Consider the following 18,844-nt stretch of genomic DNA (forward strand, 5'->3'; position numbering starts at 1 on the left):
GGACCCACTCATGCCTAGAATTTGGACATTTCCTATGAGGGCTCGTTGAGGGGGGGGGGATCTTTCCCTCTGCACGGATTCTGACTTCATCCCCACGGGACCTGTGAACTCTGCACCGAGAACTCTCTTCCAGCTCCAAGTACGGAGATTATATTGGGAACAGACATTTTCAGGAGGAGCTAAGTCAGGTTGCTGAGAAAAATCCCACGCCCGTCACTCCTAAGGAGAGACTGTCCATCGGCTAGAATTTTCCAGGGCACTGGGGTGGGGGGTGGGTAGAGCAGGGTTCCAGACACGGAGTTGAAGATTCCAGTCCCTGTATGCGTCTCCTGAGTCTGGGAGGCTCCCAGAGTTCCCAGCGGCAGACATAGGTGCACTGACCTGCAGCCCGCCATGGCCGGCACGGGACGGATGGGGGGCTTCACAGGGGGCAGGCTGTGTGTGACGGGGAAGTCGGCATATCCCCCCACGGTGGGGGGCCAAGTGGGGTTTCACACACACAGCGCCCACCTCTCTGCTTGGCATGAGCAATGCTAAATAAATGTCAAGGCACCTACCCCCTGCACCATTTCATTGCTGAAATGGTGCTGATGAGGGTTCTGGTCAGGGACTAACACAGGCGAAGCTGGGAAGCGCCCTAACCCCTTCCAGGGCATGTGTGAGGCCAGGCTGGGGGACAGACCCGGAGCAGGACATGCCCAGGTTGACGGCTGCCCCCGTCTGGTCGGTCCTACCTCTTCGCTTGCTCACCGGCGCCGATCTCCCCCTCCCCTGCCCGTCCCTGTCCTTGTGACACATCGCTTTGATGTTTCCCAATGGGACGTGAAGTCCTGGAAGGCGAAGCCACGTCCGCCCATTTTCGCACCCTGCACCTGTCCAATGAAGGGTTACTGAAAACAGTAGAAGGGTTACTAGGAATCTGAAGGACACAGGTTCGGGGAGCGGCCCCATTGCCTTGGTGGGTCAGGGAGATTCCTGACGTTCGAATAAGCTGCCCGAGGCCCGCAGGATCCCAGCTCGGCGTCCTCTGGCTGTGGCACCAGCCAAAACCATACACATTTGCAATCCCGACTTCCTGTCTGTGGAACGGGTTTACGATTACTTCCCACACGGGTGGGCTCGTGTGCCAGCCGAGACGGTATAGGTTTGCTGTGTTACATCGGCAGCTGGGGCTGTCTGCGAGCGGGGCCGGTTCCGGGAGCGAGCGGGGCCAGCCACGCCAGGAAACGCGCTTCTGACAGCGGACGTTCCGTGGTGCCCCATCAGGGCTGGTCTATCCCAGGCCCGGGGGGAGTGGTGTGCTGGTTAATTTCACACAGCGACTCGACTGAGCTACGGTTCCCGCCCGTTTGGTCAAACGCGAGACTTGGTGTTGCGACGAAGATAGATTTCACAGGCGATTAACATTTAACGGCGAAATCAGTAGGCTCTGAGTGATCCAGATGGAGCCTCCATAACGTAGGTGGGCCTCGCCCAATCAGTTGAAGGCCATAAGAACAAAGAGGGGGGTTTCCCTGAGCAGAAGGAATTCGGCCTCAAGACTGCGGCTCTGCCTGCGTTCCCGCCTTCTGCCCTGCAAACTTTGGCTTTGCCAGCGCCCCCCATAATCATCAGGGAGCCAATTCCCTAACATAAAGCTCTCTTCTCTTCCTGTATAACACCTGTCGTTTCTGTTTCCCTAGAGACCGCTGCCTAATAAAGCAGGGAACACAGGGTCAAGGGTTACCCTTGAACGGACCGGGGCACCGCCCACCCCACACTGGCCTCCTCCATCACCAGTCACCTGCCGTCTTCCCCAGAGCCTCCTCAGTGAGGGGCACTATGAGACCAGCTCCGGAATGTTCTGTTGGATTCCAGGGCCCCAGCTCTCTGTCCCTGGACCAGTTCCCCGCCTCCGTGCCAGCCCGGGGATCTCAGGTGCAAAACTCGTGAGGAATCGTGAGCAGGTCAGAAGCAAGTGGTACAATATAAAATTTATTATAAAACTTCAGCAAATATAAATATCTCGGTGCCCATTCCGAATGGAGCTATAGCCTAGGAAAAGAGAACAGAAAGCAGCACCAGCAGCGGGCAGGGTGTCGGGGGCCTGCTGTGCAGCTTTCAACCGGAAATGCTGGCCTTCTCTCCAACCGGTCTTGCAAAACCACCGCAACTCACGGAAAGAAGTTTAAAAACAGCACGACACACAGAAACGAGACCTGGGGTTCTGAGGCGTGCACGTCAGCTGACGTCTGTCCGGGCAGGACCGACCACAACCTCATCAGGACAGCGGGGTTTGGGTGTCACGGGTCACCAGGCGGCTCTGGTAGAACCTGGAATTAATTCTATTGTTTTGGGAGAGAAACGCAGGAAGGAATGAGTTGAACAGAAACACTCACTTGTAAATACCTGGGAAGGACAGAACAGAGGATACAGAAGTCCTCTCCTCCAGCTCAGGAGTCTGAAAGGGAGGGAAGCACCTTAGCACGATTTCATGTCTCCTGTTTCCAGGGCAAAGTCTGTGATGGGGACACAGAGTCGGGAGCCCGGCCTCTCCCCGGCAGGGCGGCACCCCTCAGAGGCGACACCCAGCTCTCGTCCCAGCAGCAGGTCCCAGCAAAGAGAAGCTCACTGCTGGGGCAGGCCGAGGCGGCCCTGGGGACACCGCCCGGGAGCCGTCCCCGCCAGCTGCTTCTCCAGAGGGAGGTTGGTTGTTCCAGACCTTGGGAAGGGCCTCCTCGGCCGGAGGGAGGCCGGCATACCTAGGGGCAGAATTTCTTCACTTATTCCTAATTCCACGGCCTTTCCTTCTTTTTCCAAAGCACCGCACATTTAGCGTTTACCAAGTTCAGCTCCTTCCGTCTTTTTGACCTGATTCAGCTGGAGCACAAGGGGGAGTGAGCATCACTGTGGGTCTGCAGCGTGGGCCTCCTGCCTGCCTCCATGCTTCAACCGAAAACTTGTGTGCACATGTGCCCATGCGTGCATTCAGACCCACGATGTGCACACACACGCGCGCGCGTGCGTGCACACACACTCTGTCCCGACAGATGGCTGAACACAGTTCTCCCAGCTTCGATCTCCTCTGGCCGAGTTCCGATGCACAGCGCACAGCTGACGGGGGCTGAAGACGCAGCACCCCTCGCGTTCTCCGCCCTGGAAGGGGCCCCCCGGGCCTCACAGGTTGGACGCAGAGCAGGTCTTGCAGCACCGCTCGCCGTAGAACTGGTGGCTGCACATCCCCTGCCGGGGCGCCAGGGGGCACCAGGGGAAGTGGTCTCGGCAGGCGCGGTCTGAAAAGCAGCGGATGCCGCGTTAGCTGGTGTCCCGGGGCAGGGGGAGGGGAGGGGGGGGGTCCCACGGGCGCTGAAGCTGCTGAGGGCATCCCTGCAGGGGACACTCACCGTGAACCGTTTTGGGGCAAACGGGAGGCGGGCATGGGAAGTGGGGAATGGCGTAGCAGGTACCCCATGTCTCAGGCCCACTAGGAACCGCTCCGGAAACCTGACAGCGCCACCCCCGAAAAGCCAGGGCCAAGCCGAGGGGCCCGGACACTCACCTTTCTTCTCTGGGATGGGGCAGAAGTGGGTGTTGCAGGCCAGGGAGGCTGCAGGCTTCTGGTGCACGAAGCAGCCTGGGGCCGGCCGGCCGCCCGCCAGGCACTGCACGGCCCTCGTCTGCACGCCACCCCCACAGCTGGCCGTGCACTGCGGGAAACAGGTGCACAGCAGTCACCCACGGCCGTGGTGCCGGGCCACCCTCCCTTCCAGGCTTCCCCCCTGCACCCAGATCCCCGGCGACTGTGGGGGGCTGACCAGATTCTGGATTAACCCCAGGTGTGGACACAGGGGACAAGGATCTGGAGCTCTAAAATGGCCTTGAGCTGTGTATGGTCTTAGAACACAAGGAAACTCGTGCCTATCTGGGGGTACCAGGAGGTCCCCGGGGCCTGCCCAGGTGATGGGTCAGGCATCAGAAACAGTTGCCCTACACGGACTGCAATCACCAAGGCACCTTTTCTGGGGCTCTTTCCTGGGAAAAACTTGACAAGCCAACTACCCCAGAGGCTCGAGAAAACCAAGCCCAAATCCCCGGACTCTGGATGCCTGCTTGGAAGCGGTGGACCAATAGCCCGGATTCGAGGGCATCCTCCTGAGGGCGTTGTTCTGAAACACGTAGGCCCTGCCACCCGAAGGCAACCGAGCACAGCAGAGCCAGGAGGAGCCTCGTGTTGGGCTCGCCCTTCACCAGCCGGCCGGACGCATACCCCACCGACTACGAGAGCGGGTCCATCTGAGCTCGACCGGGCGCAAGAAATCAGGGGATGGGCGACCAGGGGGACAGAGCAACCAACGCCAGCAGCAGCACGTCCGTCCAAAAGGAGAGCTGTCTGATGTCTCGCCTGAATTATGTAGATTGTGCTCAAACAAGGCTCCTGGTTCAAAAGTGTCCAGAACGTAGCCGACGAAGGAGCACCTACAAGAAGACGGGGTCAGATGACACCGGGGATGCCTGGGGTGGGCGAGCCAGACGGCTGCTGTGAAATGCAAGGACAGATCCGTGCAGCACCGGGGCGCGCACGACACGGGCTGCTGGCCAAAACGCACGAGTGTGCAAGCCGGGAGCCGTTCAAGTCAGCGAGCCCCGGGGCCGGTTTTCCGGAGCTGAGGTCGGCTTGCAAGTGAGAAGCCAGCGGTCTCCTGCTTCCTTCCGGGGACGTGCTGTGAGCAGAGGCTCCGTCGAGGTGGCTCTTTTCAAACCCCCTGGGGTAGGCGCTCTGATGGCGGGGGTCAGCATCTTTGTGGATCCAGAGTCCTGAAAAGCCTGACGCTGGGGGGCTCGTTCTTTCTCTTCTCCTCCCCTGTTTAGGTAAAGGCTGGCCGGGCCCCTGGCGGGGAAGAGCCGGGCTCCAGCCGATAAGCACGTGGGGCTGGAACATTTCGGTGAGGTTCACCCCCTTCTCTTCAAAAACCAACCTCAGCGACAGCCGTCAACAGCTCAGACTCAATACATGACTACAGCAACCGGAATAAAACGTCACGGGCGGGTTCGTGTCCGGTTTCCGAATTATCAGGCTCATCCACGACGGAGGCAGATGCTCCTCGCTGCCTGTGACGTCCGTCTGAGCGTTCAGCACCACCACGCCTCTGGTCTTTGCGCTTCGCACTCTAGGGCCTTCGGAGCCCCTCCCGGCTGTGCCGCAGGGTTCACGCTGGCCCCGTGTGTCCGCGTCTGTGCGCGCCCACTACCTCTCTGCCGAGAGCGGAGTCCTTGTCATCGGCAGCGCGGCGCGGGGCTCCCTCCGGTCCCGCTAATGACGCGTCTAAACCGAGAAGCGAGAGATCTGGCCATCGTCTTTGTCACGGAAACGGTGCTGAAATCGTTAGGGAGGGAGCGGATGCTTTGTCATCGACTCCTGCATTCACAAATAGGGGTCCCTCAGCTCCCAGGTGCCAGGCGCTGATCTAGGTGCCAGGGACCGAGCGGTGGACACAGGTGAGTCTCAGGATGTAACGTCCCGACTCGAGCCGAGGTCCTTCACACTCAGGGAAACAGACGCTGGAACCTGGACGGCAAAGTCAACGCTGATGGCGTCTTCCTCAGCCCCGTGAGGTTTAGCTTGCGCATTTGAGGCGATTCTTCCCGCTGACGGCGGGACGCCGTGCTGCACGGCGACCTGCGCTTGTCTGTCAGCCTACACGTGACCACAACTGCGGTTGACATCTGTCCGGACCCCCGGCTGCTGGCTCCAACCCCCCAGCAACGGTTCTCAAACTTGAGTCTGCATGTAAGTCACCTGCTGGCCCCACCCCCAACCTCGAACGTCAACGGCCTGGGGGGAATGCATTTCTTTTTTGTTTTTTAATATTTTTAATGTTTATTTATGTTTTAGAGAGAGAGACACAGAGGGAGACACAGAATCCAAAGCCGACTTTAGACTCCAAGCTGTCAGCACAGAGTCTGAGGCAGGGCTCGGACTCACGAACTGTGAGATCACGACCTGAGCCGAAGTCCTGACGTTTAACTGACCGAGCCGCCCAGGCGGCCCGAGCACCTGCATTTCTAGCCGCGGTGCTGCGGTGCGGGCTGGGTCACGTTTGGAGAGCCACCGCTCTAGGTGATCAGGACCGTTTCCATTTCGGAGCCGACTCAAGTCACGTCCGAGTCTGATGAGAGCGTGTGCAGAGCTGGCGTGCGGCCCGACGTGACCAGGGGAGCTGCAGGCTCATAAAGGGGCCTCTGTGGTCACCAAGAGCCACATGCCCTGCTCCCCACCCAGCCCGGCCTGCCCGGCTTACTTCTGCCCCCCTTACAGGGTCCCTGCTGCAGACTCTCGGAGGGCCCGGTGCCCCGACTCCAGAGAAGCCTCAGGTGGGCTTAGAGCCCTTGTGGGGCAGAGCCCTTGTGGCTCTGCAATGTTCGCAGAGGTGTTTCTTCAAGGTCGCGCCTCTTACCGATGCCAAAACTCCGCAGGGACCAGGGCGCCTGGCACGTGGGCCGTTCTGTGTCCATCTGCTGAGGGGACACGGAGGCAGCTCCTGCTGCCAGTGCGGGTGGGCACAGAATGGGAAGCAGGCACATCGCCCTCTGTGGGGCGTCCCTGGGCTGGTCGCTCCACCGTCCCCAGCTCTTTCCGGTCCCTGGGCTGGTCCCTTCCCCGTCCCTCAGCTCTGTACACCTGCCTCCCTCCCCCGGGGCCGGCGGCCACTCACAGGTGCGCCGGAACTCTTTCCAAGACCGCCCAACTAGACTAGGGGACTCGGCTGTGGGGAAGTCAATGCCGGGTCCAGGGGGACGGTCCCCCCACCGCGAGGTCAGCAGGCTGGGTCTTCTTGTCACTCCAGGATGAAACAACCTCCCCGAAAGTGACGGCCTCTTCCCGTGTGTCAGTCTCCTGCTTCCGGGGGTCTGACTGCAGGACCCGCTAAGCACATGTTTCCAGAGCACCGTAATCCTGGAAAGCCTCTCCCTTTTGGGTTTCTTCTGTTTCGGTAACAGCCCGAGTTTTCAGGGACATCCTGTACCAGACACACAGCATATGCCCTGACAGACGACTGGGGCAAACTGATCCGGACCCCTGGTCATTATCAAAAAGTCCAGACAGATGCATTTTCACAATAACGTCTGGCTCTGGGTGTGTTTTAAATTACAAGGATCACTCTTCCTTTGTGCCATTGGCCTCGATGGAAAAAGGCTGGTGACGCCTGCCGACCGGTAGCTCACGGCGGATACTTTGGTAGCTCGAGGCGGATACTCTGGCCGGCTTTATCCCAAGGCACATTCCTGCCCCCACGTTCACGAGAACCACGAGCACCACAGGGCGTCCCGCTGGCCAGGGCTCAGGTCCAGAGTCAGGGACAGCAAGTGAACAAATCCACCATAATGCCTGAGATCTCACACCTTCCTTTTCCCATCGTGACACCCCTCCTGGGAGACGCTCCTCCCGTGTCCCCCTCCTGGCTGGGCACTCCCTCTCCGAGCCTGCAGCCCTGCCCCCCCCCCCCCCCCCCCCCCCGCCCAATCACTCACCACTGTCCCAGAGAGTGGGTCTACTCGGGTCAAGACGGGCTAGCGCAGCCCTCAAAGGCCTCATCACCACAACCTCTGCTCTGAACACAAACGGAGCAGGGAATTTTCGTACAAATCTAGTGGGTTACAAATACAGACTCCCTCCGACTCAGGCAGTACATACTGTGACCCTATCCGGTAATGTCAGCAAGAAGGTCCCTGATCCCTGTGCACCACCCAGGACTGGAAGACGAAGAGAGCAGAGGAGCAGCGAATTCTTAGAGGTGGGCAGGCGACTGGATGTCGGGGTGCAAGGAGCCTGTGCATTCTGTGTGTACCTGTGTGTGTGCATGCCTGTGTGTGTATCTGTGTGTGTGCATGCCTGTCTGTGTGGGTATGAGTCTGTGTGTGTACATGACCGTGTCTGCGTGCCTGTGTGTGTACCTGTGTGTGTGTGCCTATTGCTTGTGTACATGTGCACGCCCACGTGCATGTATGTGTATTTGCTACAACTTTTTTTTTATTTAAAAAATTTAAAAACATTTTTAACATTTATTTTTGAGAGAGAGAGACAGAATGCGAGCAAGGGAGGGGCAGAGAGAGAGGGAGACACAGAATCAGAAGCCGGCTCCAGGCCCCACGCTGTCAGCACAGAGCCCGACACGGGGCTCGAACTCACGAACCGTGAGATCATGACCTGAGCCGAAGTGGGACGCTCAACCGACTGAGCCCCCCGGGCGCCCCTGATACAACTTTAATATTCCTGCCCTAATAGGTGCCATGATGGAAAACCATATCGATCATCAGTGACACGGCCCCTTGCCCCCCAGAGCCTATGGGTTTCCAGGTCAATTGTGCATCCCTGGAACGAGCCAGGCCCCCCACTCCATCCCAGAGGACACACTCCCATCTCTGTCATATAGCATCAGACAGTCCAACAGGTGTTCACATGTAAGCCATTCCCAGACCAAATCAGCATGGGAACCGCCTGACCCTAAAGCCCAAATGACCAAAATGACTGAAGCCGGTCCTACTAGGTAACCTTCCATGAAATGTGATGATAAGCAAAGCCATTTAAATCAACAGAAATCCTGAAGATCACGTGATAGAAACCACGAGCTTGCAAGGGTTACAAGAATGAGCCTGTCGGGGGCAGCGTTCAGCCAAGCACTGGCCATCCATCACGGCCGACGATTCCCCACCATTTGAGGGCACAGTCTTGAGTGCCAGTGCTTACAACACATAAAACCCCTTGAGTTATTACTCCCAAGAAGGAACATTCTCAGAACATAATAGATGAATCACCCTGGATAAAAACTTCAGGCAGCTTATGATAAAAATGACTTATTAGACAAACACACCGAACATTTCAGACTGGAAAAAGCTAAGCAGGATGTATTTTCGGCTTTAGGTTTTGGGGTAAATGAGATGATGAGGAATCTTAGTTTTCTGAATTTTCCCACGGTCTCCGAATTGAGACAGCGGGGTGAATGCTGGCGTGGCCGGAGGCTAGGAGCCACTAGAGCCACAGGAAGGAGACTCGGGGTCCCTGTTGACAGAAGGACAGCGGTCTCGGGGACCACCTCTGTGTGTCTCTGACCCATACCTCCCAAGGGACAGCGAAAGTGAGGCCTCTGCCCCAGAAACAACTTCACTCAGCTTGTCCGCTCGGCTCTTGCTTGATCGAACTGGAAAGACCACGCACCCACAAGAAGATCAACGGGGGCCGCCTGGGAAAATGCTGTAGTTATTGGTACTTTTTGTCCATTTAAAATAGAAAATGCTTGAGAAGGATAGCGTTCTCAATGTCGCCTGCTCCAATAATTTCAACGAAATCATTTCTCATTTAAATACTTTTAGGAGGGGGGTTCATAGGTTTCTAAACGCGAGAGCTATTTCAGGTTTGAAGACCCACAGAACCAGACGTTGGACCATGCGTCAGGGGTTCCGCGTGGGGGGCGCCCAGAGGCTGGTGGCCACCCCACATCCTTCACCCTCCTTCCCTCTGTCTCCTCTACCTCTTTATCTCTTCAGAAAGAGGAGGGAGGCCAAGACGGGCCGCCATGTGCAAATTAGAAAGAGCTCACTCCTCTGGCCGGGCCAAAAGATGAGTCAGAAAACACTCCCTGCACCTGCTCATGGGGACGATGGACTGAGCGAGAGCCCCTCTCTCCCGGGCAGAGCAGCAGAGAACAGTCCTCGGGGTTTGGCCAGTAGGAGTGGCTCAGGATATCTCAGCCCCACACACCCCTCGGGCCTGGGTACCCCCTGAGCCAAGAACAGAAATACCAGCAGGAGAAGAAGGATGAGGGGACCTGGGACAGGCAGGGATCCGAGATAAAGGCTGGCGGGCAGAACCACACGCAGAAAGGGGAGCCGAGCCCCAAGGTGAGGGTTACCAGGAACCCAGAGTGGGAAACAGGGAGAATAAAGAGGGGATGACCACGGTAATGGCAGGATTCTTCCCTAAAGTCAAAGGCAGTGTGGAAGGAGTAAGGGGGGTGCCAGCACGGAGGAGCTCCGTCGGCCTGGGCTGGCCTCGCCTGAGGGTCCAGGCAGGCCAGGACAGTGCAGCGTGCCGGACCCCCTTCCCACGTGCACGGCCTCGGGGTTACCCGGGTAGAACCCGCAGGCACCGACTTCCTCCAGAGCTCGTCCTTGGTCCCCGTTCACACTCACCTCTGGGGAAGTCTGCCCAGCTTTTGCATAAAACGAAAGCATGATGGTTGCCTACACTTAAGTGGGCGACGACTTCGAACAAGGCCCACGTGCCCTAAAAGGGTCAGTGACATTTGGAGCCCAGCCTCGGAAAGCTGCGCCCGCACCCAGGAACCTGGGCGTCGCACCTGCTCTGGAGAGAAGGGTCGGGGCCCGGCTCTGGGGGTTGGGGGGCACCCTTTGCAGACGCGCGCCCGCCTACGCCAGCGGCCCACCCCCAGGGCGGGAGGCGTGGTCACGCAGTGTCGCCCTACCTGAGACCAGGGCGAGGCAAACCAGCTGGCCCGAGGCGGGCCCGCGGCTGCGTGCGGGGGGTGCCTGGGACAGGGAAACGGGGCGCAGGCTCGCTCTAGCTCCACACTCGGCCGCGGCAAGTGCAAGCACTTCTTTGAGGCCAGCTCTCGGTACTTCCCAGAAACGTGCTTTTCAGCACATTTCAAGAATCTTCTCTGTGTTCCTCGTTCACACGTAACAGAGCACTAAAAATAAAGCAAAAGCCGTGAGCGAACAATATTTCTTTGGTGGCGGCTTTTCGCTACGATCGGTGAGTCAAACTGTCTTCGGATTATATCCGCTTGAGCATTTATGTAACTGTGAAAACTGAATGAGATTTATTGGACCTTGGCATTTTAAAAAGGCATTACGGTGTATCACGTGGAGAGGAGGATGTGAAGGCACAGCGTTCGGGGGCCGAAGGAGGGGCAGGGCAGACAGAAACCATGAAGGGAGGAATTCTGAAGCTATCGTTTCACGAGAAGATAACACGTTGGGTTGCATCCAATACTGGAATGTGCGGAAACGTAATACAGCGCCCGCCCCCAAAGCAGGGACCGGCAGGGGACCCCCGGGGCTCACGAGTGTGCCTCAGAAAGCCGAGAGAAGGCGGCAAGTCTGCTCGGGGCACAAATGCGTTCTCTCCTGGTCGGGGGGTGCTCTGAGCCCGGGGCAGACGGCGCACAGCGGGCTGAGATGAGCGATCCGAGGTCACTGGGTCTCCGGAGAGAAATCCCCATCCCCCGCGATGAGGCCCGGAGCTGGCGAGTGGGGGACGCTGTGCTGGGCGGGTGACTCCGCCCGGGCTCAGCGTGTGCAGATCACATCAGCGCAGGGGCCCGGGTTCCGGCCTCACACTCGCGCTCAGGCTGACAGGTGTGCGCCTGTGTGTTTCCTGCACTGCGGGAGCCCGTGCCCTGTGCGGAGTTCAGTCTCCAGGGCGGAGACTTTCCACCGGGTGGCTTCCTTCCTGTGGGCTCGGCCTTCAGGGACATGCACAGAACATGCAGTCAGTCCTAGGAAAGTCTAGGCTCCCAGGTGAGAGAGAACCAGAGTCCCCGGCTGGCAACTGGCATGCTAATTCCAGGGCCTGGATGGGGGTGGGGGGGGGCACGGATGGAAACAGGGCCTCAGTGAGATTCCAGGCCCGGCTGGATCCATTCTCTGTCCTCCTGAGCAAGGTCATTCGAGGTGTGGGTGGGAATGAGCCCAGCTGGCCCGAGGAGGCCGGGACAGGGGAGCTGCTCCGGGATTAGTCACTCAGTACCCTGCGCGGGGGGGACGCTGCAATTCCGTGGGCTGCTCTCTTTCTGGTGTCCTTTTTGACCCTAGTGACACCTACACGTCTGGGTTGAGGCACAGGGAGATTAAGGAGCTGCCACCACCCTCAGGGAGCCCCTGGGTGCCCGCGGCACAGGTGTAGGGGCCTGGCAGGGGGCCCTTCCCACACCCCCTCCCCAGGGTCGGAGGCTGCGCCGGGCACCCTCACGTGGGGTCACGCCACCGTCAACACTCATGTTCCCACCTGTTAGCGTTCGGCACACTAACAACACATCAATTCCTGCAATACCAACACGAGCAGTTTCTTCCCCAAGTGCGGCAACTGCTCACGGAAACGGCTCAGGAAATGGTCCTCGTCTCTTCCCGGGGCAGTCCGCCTTCTTCCCGCCCTGCACTACAGGGACACGGCCCCAGGAATGGCTACGGCTGCCCTGGGGCTCAGTGGGTCCGCAGGACCCCGTCAGCGTGACGAGCGTCCCCAACCCGTCCTGGCCTCGAGACGGGGTGGGTGATGGCCTCGTGGATGCCGCTGGGCGAGCGGGTCGAAGGACGTGATCAGAAAGTCCCCAACATGCCGAGGAGGGGAGACCGGAGCCCAAAAGGGTGGCCTGAGCTGGAGAACCCAGGCTCGGAGGAAGAGGAGTGGGAAGCAGCGAGAGCAGGGGAGGGGCAGCTGGTCGACCCGGTGCCGAATGCACCGGCTCCAGGAGCACCCACCTGGGACCAGGCGGACACCAGCCACTGCAGCTTCTTGTACTTGTGGCAGCGCTTAAGCAGACAGACTTCGTGAGTCCTAGGCTTGGGCTCGGAGCTGCAGACCCCGTCCGGCAGCAGCTGCGGCCTGGCCACGGGGCTGGTGCTCTTACAGGCCACGGACCTCTTCCTCCACCCCTTCCCGCAGGTCCGGGAGCACTGTGGGAAGAAAAGGGGCCGAGTCCCAGCGAGGCGTCCGTCGGACCCACCCTGACCCCCCCCCCCCGCCCCGCAAGGTCCAACCCAGCTCTGCGATCGGCAGGAGGGGACCCAGCTGCCGCCCCCCACACCAGCCCGGTCCCAGTTACCTCCGCCCAGGGCCCCGCGCTCCAAGCGGGCGGGCAGCTCCGAGGCTGGCAGGCCTGTCTGCTGGACGGCATGGGCTGCGGACACAGGCTGGCCGCCACCCGCTCGGACGCGAAGCGTGCCCGTCGCGTGCACTGGACGAGGCGGCTCTGGGTGCCCCCACCGCAAGGCTGGCTGCACGTGCTCCAGTTCCCCACGGACCAGCTGGGAGGGGACAACGGCACCTCGGTGAGGGGCGCCGCCCGTGCGGGAGACACGGCCGCGCCAATCCCACCCACGGCCCACAGGCACACCGTTGTTTCCAGTCGCTCGGCAGCCTCTCCGGTCCCTGCTGCCTCTCACCTTCCCAATTAGCCCTCCTGCCTGTGTGTCTCTCCTCCCCTGCTTTCAGTTCACCGGCACAGTGCTCTCTCCTCCCCTCTAGCTGGCTTTTAGGTGGGACACTGCACGCACGTGCAAAAGGAAGGCCCTCTGTGTCCCCATCCACCTGCCTTCAACGATCATCAACTTATACCTCCAAACCCCGCAGCACGTTGACGAAAATTCCGGATACATGTGGATTTCAATTGCATCTCTGCAAGATGCAGACTCTTTGTTGTTGTTTCTAATTTTTTTTAACTTTATTTTGATAGAGTGAGAGAGAGACAGAGAGAGACAGAGACAGAGAGAGCACAAGTGGGATAGGGGAGAGAGGGAGGGAGAGACAGAATCCCAAGCAGGTTTCACACTCAGTGCAGAGCTCAATGTGGGGCTCGAACTCACAAACCGTGAGAGCATGACCTGAGCTGAAATCAAGAGTCGGAGGCGCAACCGACTGAGCGACCCAGGCACCCCGAGGAATCTTCGGTTTTTATTTATTTTTTTATTTTTATTTTTTAAATTTTTTTTCAACGTTTTTTATTTATTTTTGGGACAGAGAGAGACAGAGCATGAACGGGGGAGGGGCAGAGAGAGAGGGAGACACAGAATCGGAAACAGGCTCCAGGCTCCGAGCCATCAGCCCAGAGCCCGACGCGGGGCTCGAACTCACGGACCGCGAGATCGTGACCTGGCTGAAGTCGGAGGCTTAACCGACTGCGCCACCCAGGCGCCCCTATTTATTTTTTTAACTTTTTAAAATGTTTTTATTTATTTTTGAAGGAGAGAGAGACAGAGCATGAGCCAGGGAGCAGCAGAGAGAGAGGGAGACATAGAATTCGAAGCAGGCTCCAGGCCCCGAGCTGCCAGCACAGAGCCCGACGCGGGGCTCGAACTCACGAGCCGCGAGATCATGACCTGAGCCGAAGTCGGACGCTTAACCGACTGAGCCACCCAGGCGCCCCTCTTTGGTTTTGAAAACATAACCATAATACCTTCGTGGCACATAAAACATTAACGTGATCCCTTACTATCATTAAATATTCAGTGTTTCCTTGCCAACCGTGTCATAAATGTCCTAACTTGTTAATCTGCTTGGTGGAATCCAGACAGAGTCGGTCGGCACTTTGCAACTGGCTGGTATGTCTTTCTTCTCTTTTAGTCTATCGGTTCTTTCTTAATGTATTTTTCTATTGGATTGATTGGTTTTAGACACGATACCGCTCGTCTTGCTGAGTCTCCATAGTGGCTTCTGATGATCGCAGGAGTCCCCAAATTACATCTCTGTGGTTTCACTTAACATGTTCTTCCGTCCTCTGTACTTCCTGTAACTTAGCAGCTGGATCCAAAGGCTTGTTTGGACTTAGGTTCTATTTATTTATGTATGCATTTTTTGTGAGAAGACTTCAGACGTGAGAACTTCCCAGTAGGAGGCCCATAAGGCCTGGTCATCTTTCTTTCAATTTGATAGAAGCTGTCGAGAATGTTCTCCCTGAAAGCAAGTTTTTTTTTCTTTTCTGATTCTAGAAGTATTTCTTGTTGATGTGTATGTCGGTGGGTGATGGAGGGGGGATGGCGTTGGGTCCAGGCTCAGCCGGGGCGCCGCTATTGGGTCTCAGATAATCCCGCGAATGTCTACGAAGCCACCCACTGGCTTTGAACCAGCCCATCTGCAGGAGGGCCTAAGATGCATGCTCCGGGTGGGGGGTCATCTGAGGCAGGAGGGGCAGGAGAGGAAATGCGGCTCAGAGACAAGGGTTCGTGCGGCGAGAAGACAGCCATCTGGCCTCTGAGAGGACACGACGACCCTCACTCCTAGTTTCTTCCGTTCAGGGTGTTCAGGCAAAACTTGGAAATTCTGCAGGTAACTCTGAGGCCCGGCGGGCTCCACATTGGCTCTATGAGCCTCCTCCCACAGACTGTACCCCGACAGTCACACGTGAGTCCAGCAGAAGCCAAGAACGCTTGGGGGAGAGCTCGTGAGACGCCTCTCAGAAACACCCCGTATCAATGCGAGAGGCTCTGTGAGGACTCCAGCCGGGGACCCAGCTGATGCAGACAGACACACAGCATGGAAGATGGGGACTGTCCAGAGGGGACCCCTGGGATTATCCCTCACACTCATTTCTTCAGGGTCACTCCCTCTCTCTCCGAGTACGGCGTACGTTTAAACAATTCTATGTTTTTGGTTTATTTATTTTGAGAGAAGGAGCGAAAGCAGGGGAGGGGCAGAGAGAGTGGGAGACACAGAATCTGAAGCAGGCTCCAGGGTCCGAGCTGTGAACGCAGAGCCTGATGCAGGGCTTGAACCCATGAACCGTGAGATCATGACCTGAGTTGAAGTCAGATGCTTAACAGACTGAGCCACCCAGGCGCCCCCATTTTTTTAAAGCATAGGTAAGGGCAGGCAATATATGCAACTTAAAAAATTTTTTTTGATGTTTGTTTATTTTTGAGAGAGACAGAGAGCGCACAGGGGAGGGGCAGAGAGAGAGAGAGGAAAACACAGGATCCGAAGCAGGATCCAGGCTCTAAGCTGTCAGCACAGAGCCCGTCACGGGGCTTGAACCCATGAACCGTGAGATCACGACTTGAGCCAAAGTTGGACGCTTAACCGACCGAGCGACCCAGGCGCCCCATATGCAACTTTTAAATTCGGCGTTTTAAAAATTCAATGTCCAAAACAAGCATTTTGCTTACACTGCAAAGCCTCTGTGAGCGTATTTTCAGTCTCTCATGTTTCACTCTGTGGACCGAGGTGCAGGCCCATCTAAGGAAGGTAACAAAGGCTCCCTGCTCCAGGACGCCCATGGGCACCAAGAAGCCATACCAGTTCTGGGGCGCCATGCCTGTCAACACGTCTGAGCAGAACGACCAGGACTTTTCCTCACGCTCTCAGAGGGGCCATGACCCAAACACTCTTCGAGCCAATGCCCGGACTCTTGGGAAAGTTGTCAGGACAGATTAGGCGTTAGGCTGATGGGACGCGGAAGGGGTCCCACCCCGGGGCTGGCGCCTGTGGCCGGCTCGTACTATCCCGGTTTTACCTACCTTCGCCTGGAGAAGGCCTGAACTATTTTATACCAAGTGTTTCTCCTCAGCGTCTTCTACTGTGTTGCTAAGAAAATTACAAAGAACTGCAATGCAAAGTTGGAGTCACCTAAAAAGAAACGGTTGGGTCTGTGGGAATTGTTCTATATCAACTGTGGGAATGTTTTCATTCTTCAGTGTCAACGAGATAACTGTGTTTCATTTCATGTTAAGCCACGTAAGCTCAGCGTCCTCGTTGTGAAAATTCCATTTCCAGCCCCATGGCTGTGATGGGTTTGCACTGGGAGCCTCCAGCTGCTTCTCCGTCGCCTCCCCCCATTTCCTCCATGCGCTCTCCCAACCCTGCAGGCCTTATAAATTGTAATTGGTGTATCCACACTGGGGCCGCCAAGATGTCTTGGCCGCTCTCAGGCTTTTCACACCAACTCGTTAAGTCTTCTGTCTCGGCCATCTTAAGTCGTTCCAACTGGGTTCATCCATCCTCTGCCCTTCTCTTCACTACACGTCATTAAGAAATCCTCCCGAACAAAGATCAACTCACGCAGAGTCTGGAAACGTCAGGTGCCTGTTTTGTTTCACAGGCAGAGCTCTGGGGAGGTGTCTTGATTTCAGCTCACGAAAGAGTCAGAATCCACGCAAGCTTCTGTGCTGTCTGTGGGTTCCGCGAGCAGAGGTGAAGGTATGCCTGGTCGCTAACCAGTGGCCGTGCCCGGCCGGCTTTGTTCTGTTCTTCCCAAGTCCACCAACCAGAACAAAGCAGGTAGCCGGTATTCCCCGAATCAGGCGGCCTTCCCAGGCAGGACCCGGAGGACGCAGGTGCCCAGCCGCCACGGTACCTCCCCGCCGAGGGCTCCCCGGCAGGGCACACCTTCCCGGCTCCCACTGCCGCTGGAGGAAGTGATACAATTTACAGCTGCTGCTCAGCAGTTCAGGCTGGGACCCCTGGAACCATCTGTTCAACGGTCGGCCCTCCTAACTATCAACAGCCATGACCCATTTCAGAATAACATGACTTTCTTGTCTCCATTAAAAAAATAATCACGACATTTTGGTTTCGGTAATTTAATCTTTCCTTTGAAAATGCAAATTCCCAGCAATGGTATGTGAGGCAGCTCCCGGGCGGCCACGGGGTCTTAACGGCCCCTGGGACTCGGAGGCCATGGCAACAGGGACCACAGGGCCCACTGTTCACGGCCGGGCCCCAGCCAGGGCCACCCCGGGGCTGTCACCGACTTCGCATCAGGAAGGCTCGCAGACAGCAGACAACTGCTAGCTTCGTTTCAGGAGCGAGATTCCGTTTCTTTTTTCTGTTTATTCTCTTTGAAATTTCAAGGCTGAGCACCTGCCCGTTGTTCCATTTTCAGGGAGAAGTCTTGACCTTCTAGGGAGCATCTTTCGAAAACGTAAACGCTCGGAATAGTGGCCGGCAGAAGCCGCGGGAAGGCGTGATAAATAATAGGCACTCACGGCTGCATTTGGTCCCGGGGTGAGTGCCGGGACCGGGGAAGGACGCCACTGAAATGCAGCTTTAACCATGGGGCCGCCGCTCCACTCGGTCCCACCGGGTACCCGCCACGCCCCAGCGGGCTGTCCTTTATTGATTTTGAGAGACGGATCAAGAGAGCACGAGCGAGCCGGGGAGGGGCAGAGAGAGAGGGAGACAGAGACTCCCAAGCACGTTCCGAGGTGTCCGTGCAGAGCCCGACTCAGGGTTTGAAGTCCCAAACCGTGAGATCACGACTTGAGCTGAAATCTGGAGTTGGACGCTTCACCGACGGAGCCACCCAGGCGCCCCCTAAACAGAATGTTTTCAAGGTAACAATGCACGTCCACCAACAAACAGACGCCAGCTGGAAGAATCTGTCTTTCTCATAGGAAAAGAAAAATCAGTCACGAGTTCACTTAAGGAGCACGGGCCAGCCGTATGCTGAAGGCACAGGGGTGGAGGCCAGCGAGAAATGACCCCTGAGGCCACCTGGCAGGATACCTCAGGCCCTGGGCACCCCTGCCCCGTCTGCTGCTCTGGGAATTTACCACCAGCCTGTGTCGGGAATGATTCACCAGAACCCGATGGTGCCAGCCACTCTCCAGGCGCGCTGAGAACCAGGCGCCCGGCTCTGAAGGAGCCCATGACCTTGGTGCCCAGGTGTGAAGGTGAACGGTGCCCAGGTAGCCAGGATCGCCCGACAAACAGATTTGTGCCGAACTCGCGCTCGGGCTTCCGGGGCGCTGCCCTCAGTCCCCGGATGCTTCCAGACTTGAGGCTCAGGCGCATCAGAAATGGCGACAAGACGCCCGGCCGTCTGCACCCTCCGCCACAGTCTTTTTGCCTGGACGTCCTGCACGTGTCCTTCTAGAGGCGGCGCCAGGGGTTGGCCCCCCCGCCCCCATGCCACCGCAGAACTGCAGACCCTTCACGGACACCTGTTGGCAAGGTCAGGGGCCAGACTTCAGAAGCCAGGAGGCCTGGCCAGGCCCCGGCCACGGGCACTGGGCGGCGTGTGACCGGGAGGCTACTTTGTTTTGTTCAGCCTCAGAAGTCAAACCGCTCTGTCCGACCTGTGTCCCCGATGGAGAGATTTACGACGAGCCAGACATTGGCAGGGAACTGTGTTCA

General features: G+C 57.7%; 1 protein-coding gene across 1 annotated transcript in view; it reads right to left on the reverse strand.

Moving 5' to 3' along the window:
* Positions 1-1,964: 1,964 nt before the first annotated feature.
* The window catches only part of ADAMTS16 (ADAM metallopeptidase with thrombospondin type 1 motif 16), a 162,591-nt gene continuing 145,711 nt past the window's right edge, over positions 1,965-18,844 (reverse strand). Inside the window, exons 19-23 of the mRNA XM_030331473.1 lie at positions 12,822-13,023; positions 12,478-12,672; positions 10,461-10,685; positions 3,539-3,686; positions 1,965-3,272 (exon numbers count right to left, since the gene is read on the reverse strand). Of these exons, the coding sequence (XP_030187333.1) occupies positions 3,157-3,272; positions 3,539-3,686; positions 10,461-10,685; positions 12,478-12,672; positions 12,822-13,023 (886 nt within the window). The 3' untranslated portion in view covers positions 1,965-3,156. The remainder of the gene's footprint in view (positions 3,273-3,538; positions 3,687-10,460; positions 10,686-12,477; positions 12,673-12,821; positions 13,024-18,844) is intronic.

The sequence above is a fragment of the Lynx canadensis genome, chromosome A1, assembly GCF_007474595.2.
Source record: "Lynx canadensis isolate LIC74 chromosome A1, mLynCan4.pri.v2, whole genome shotgun sequence".
Classification (NCBI taxonomy): Eukaryota; Metazoa; Chordata; class Mammalia; order Carnivora; family Felidae; genus Lynx; species Lynx canadensis.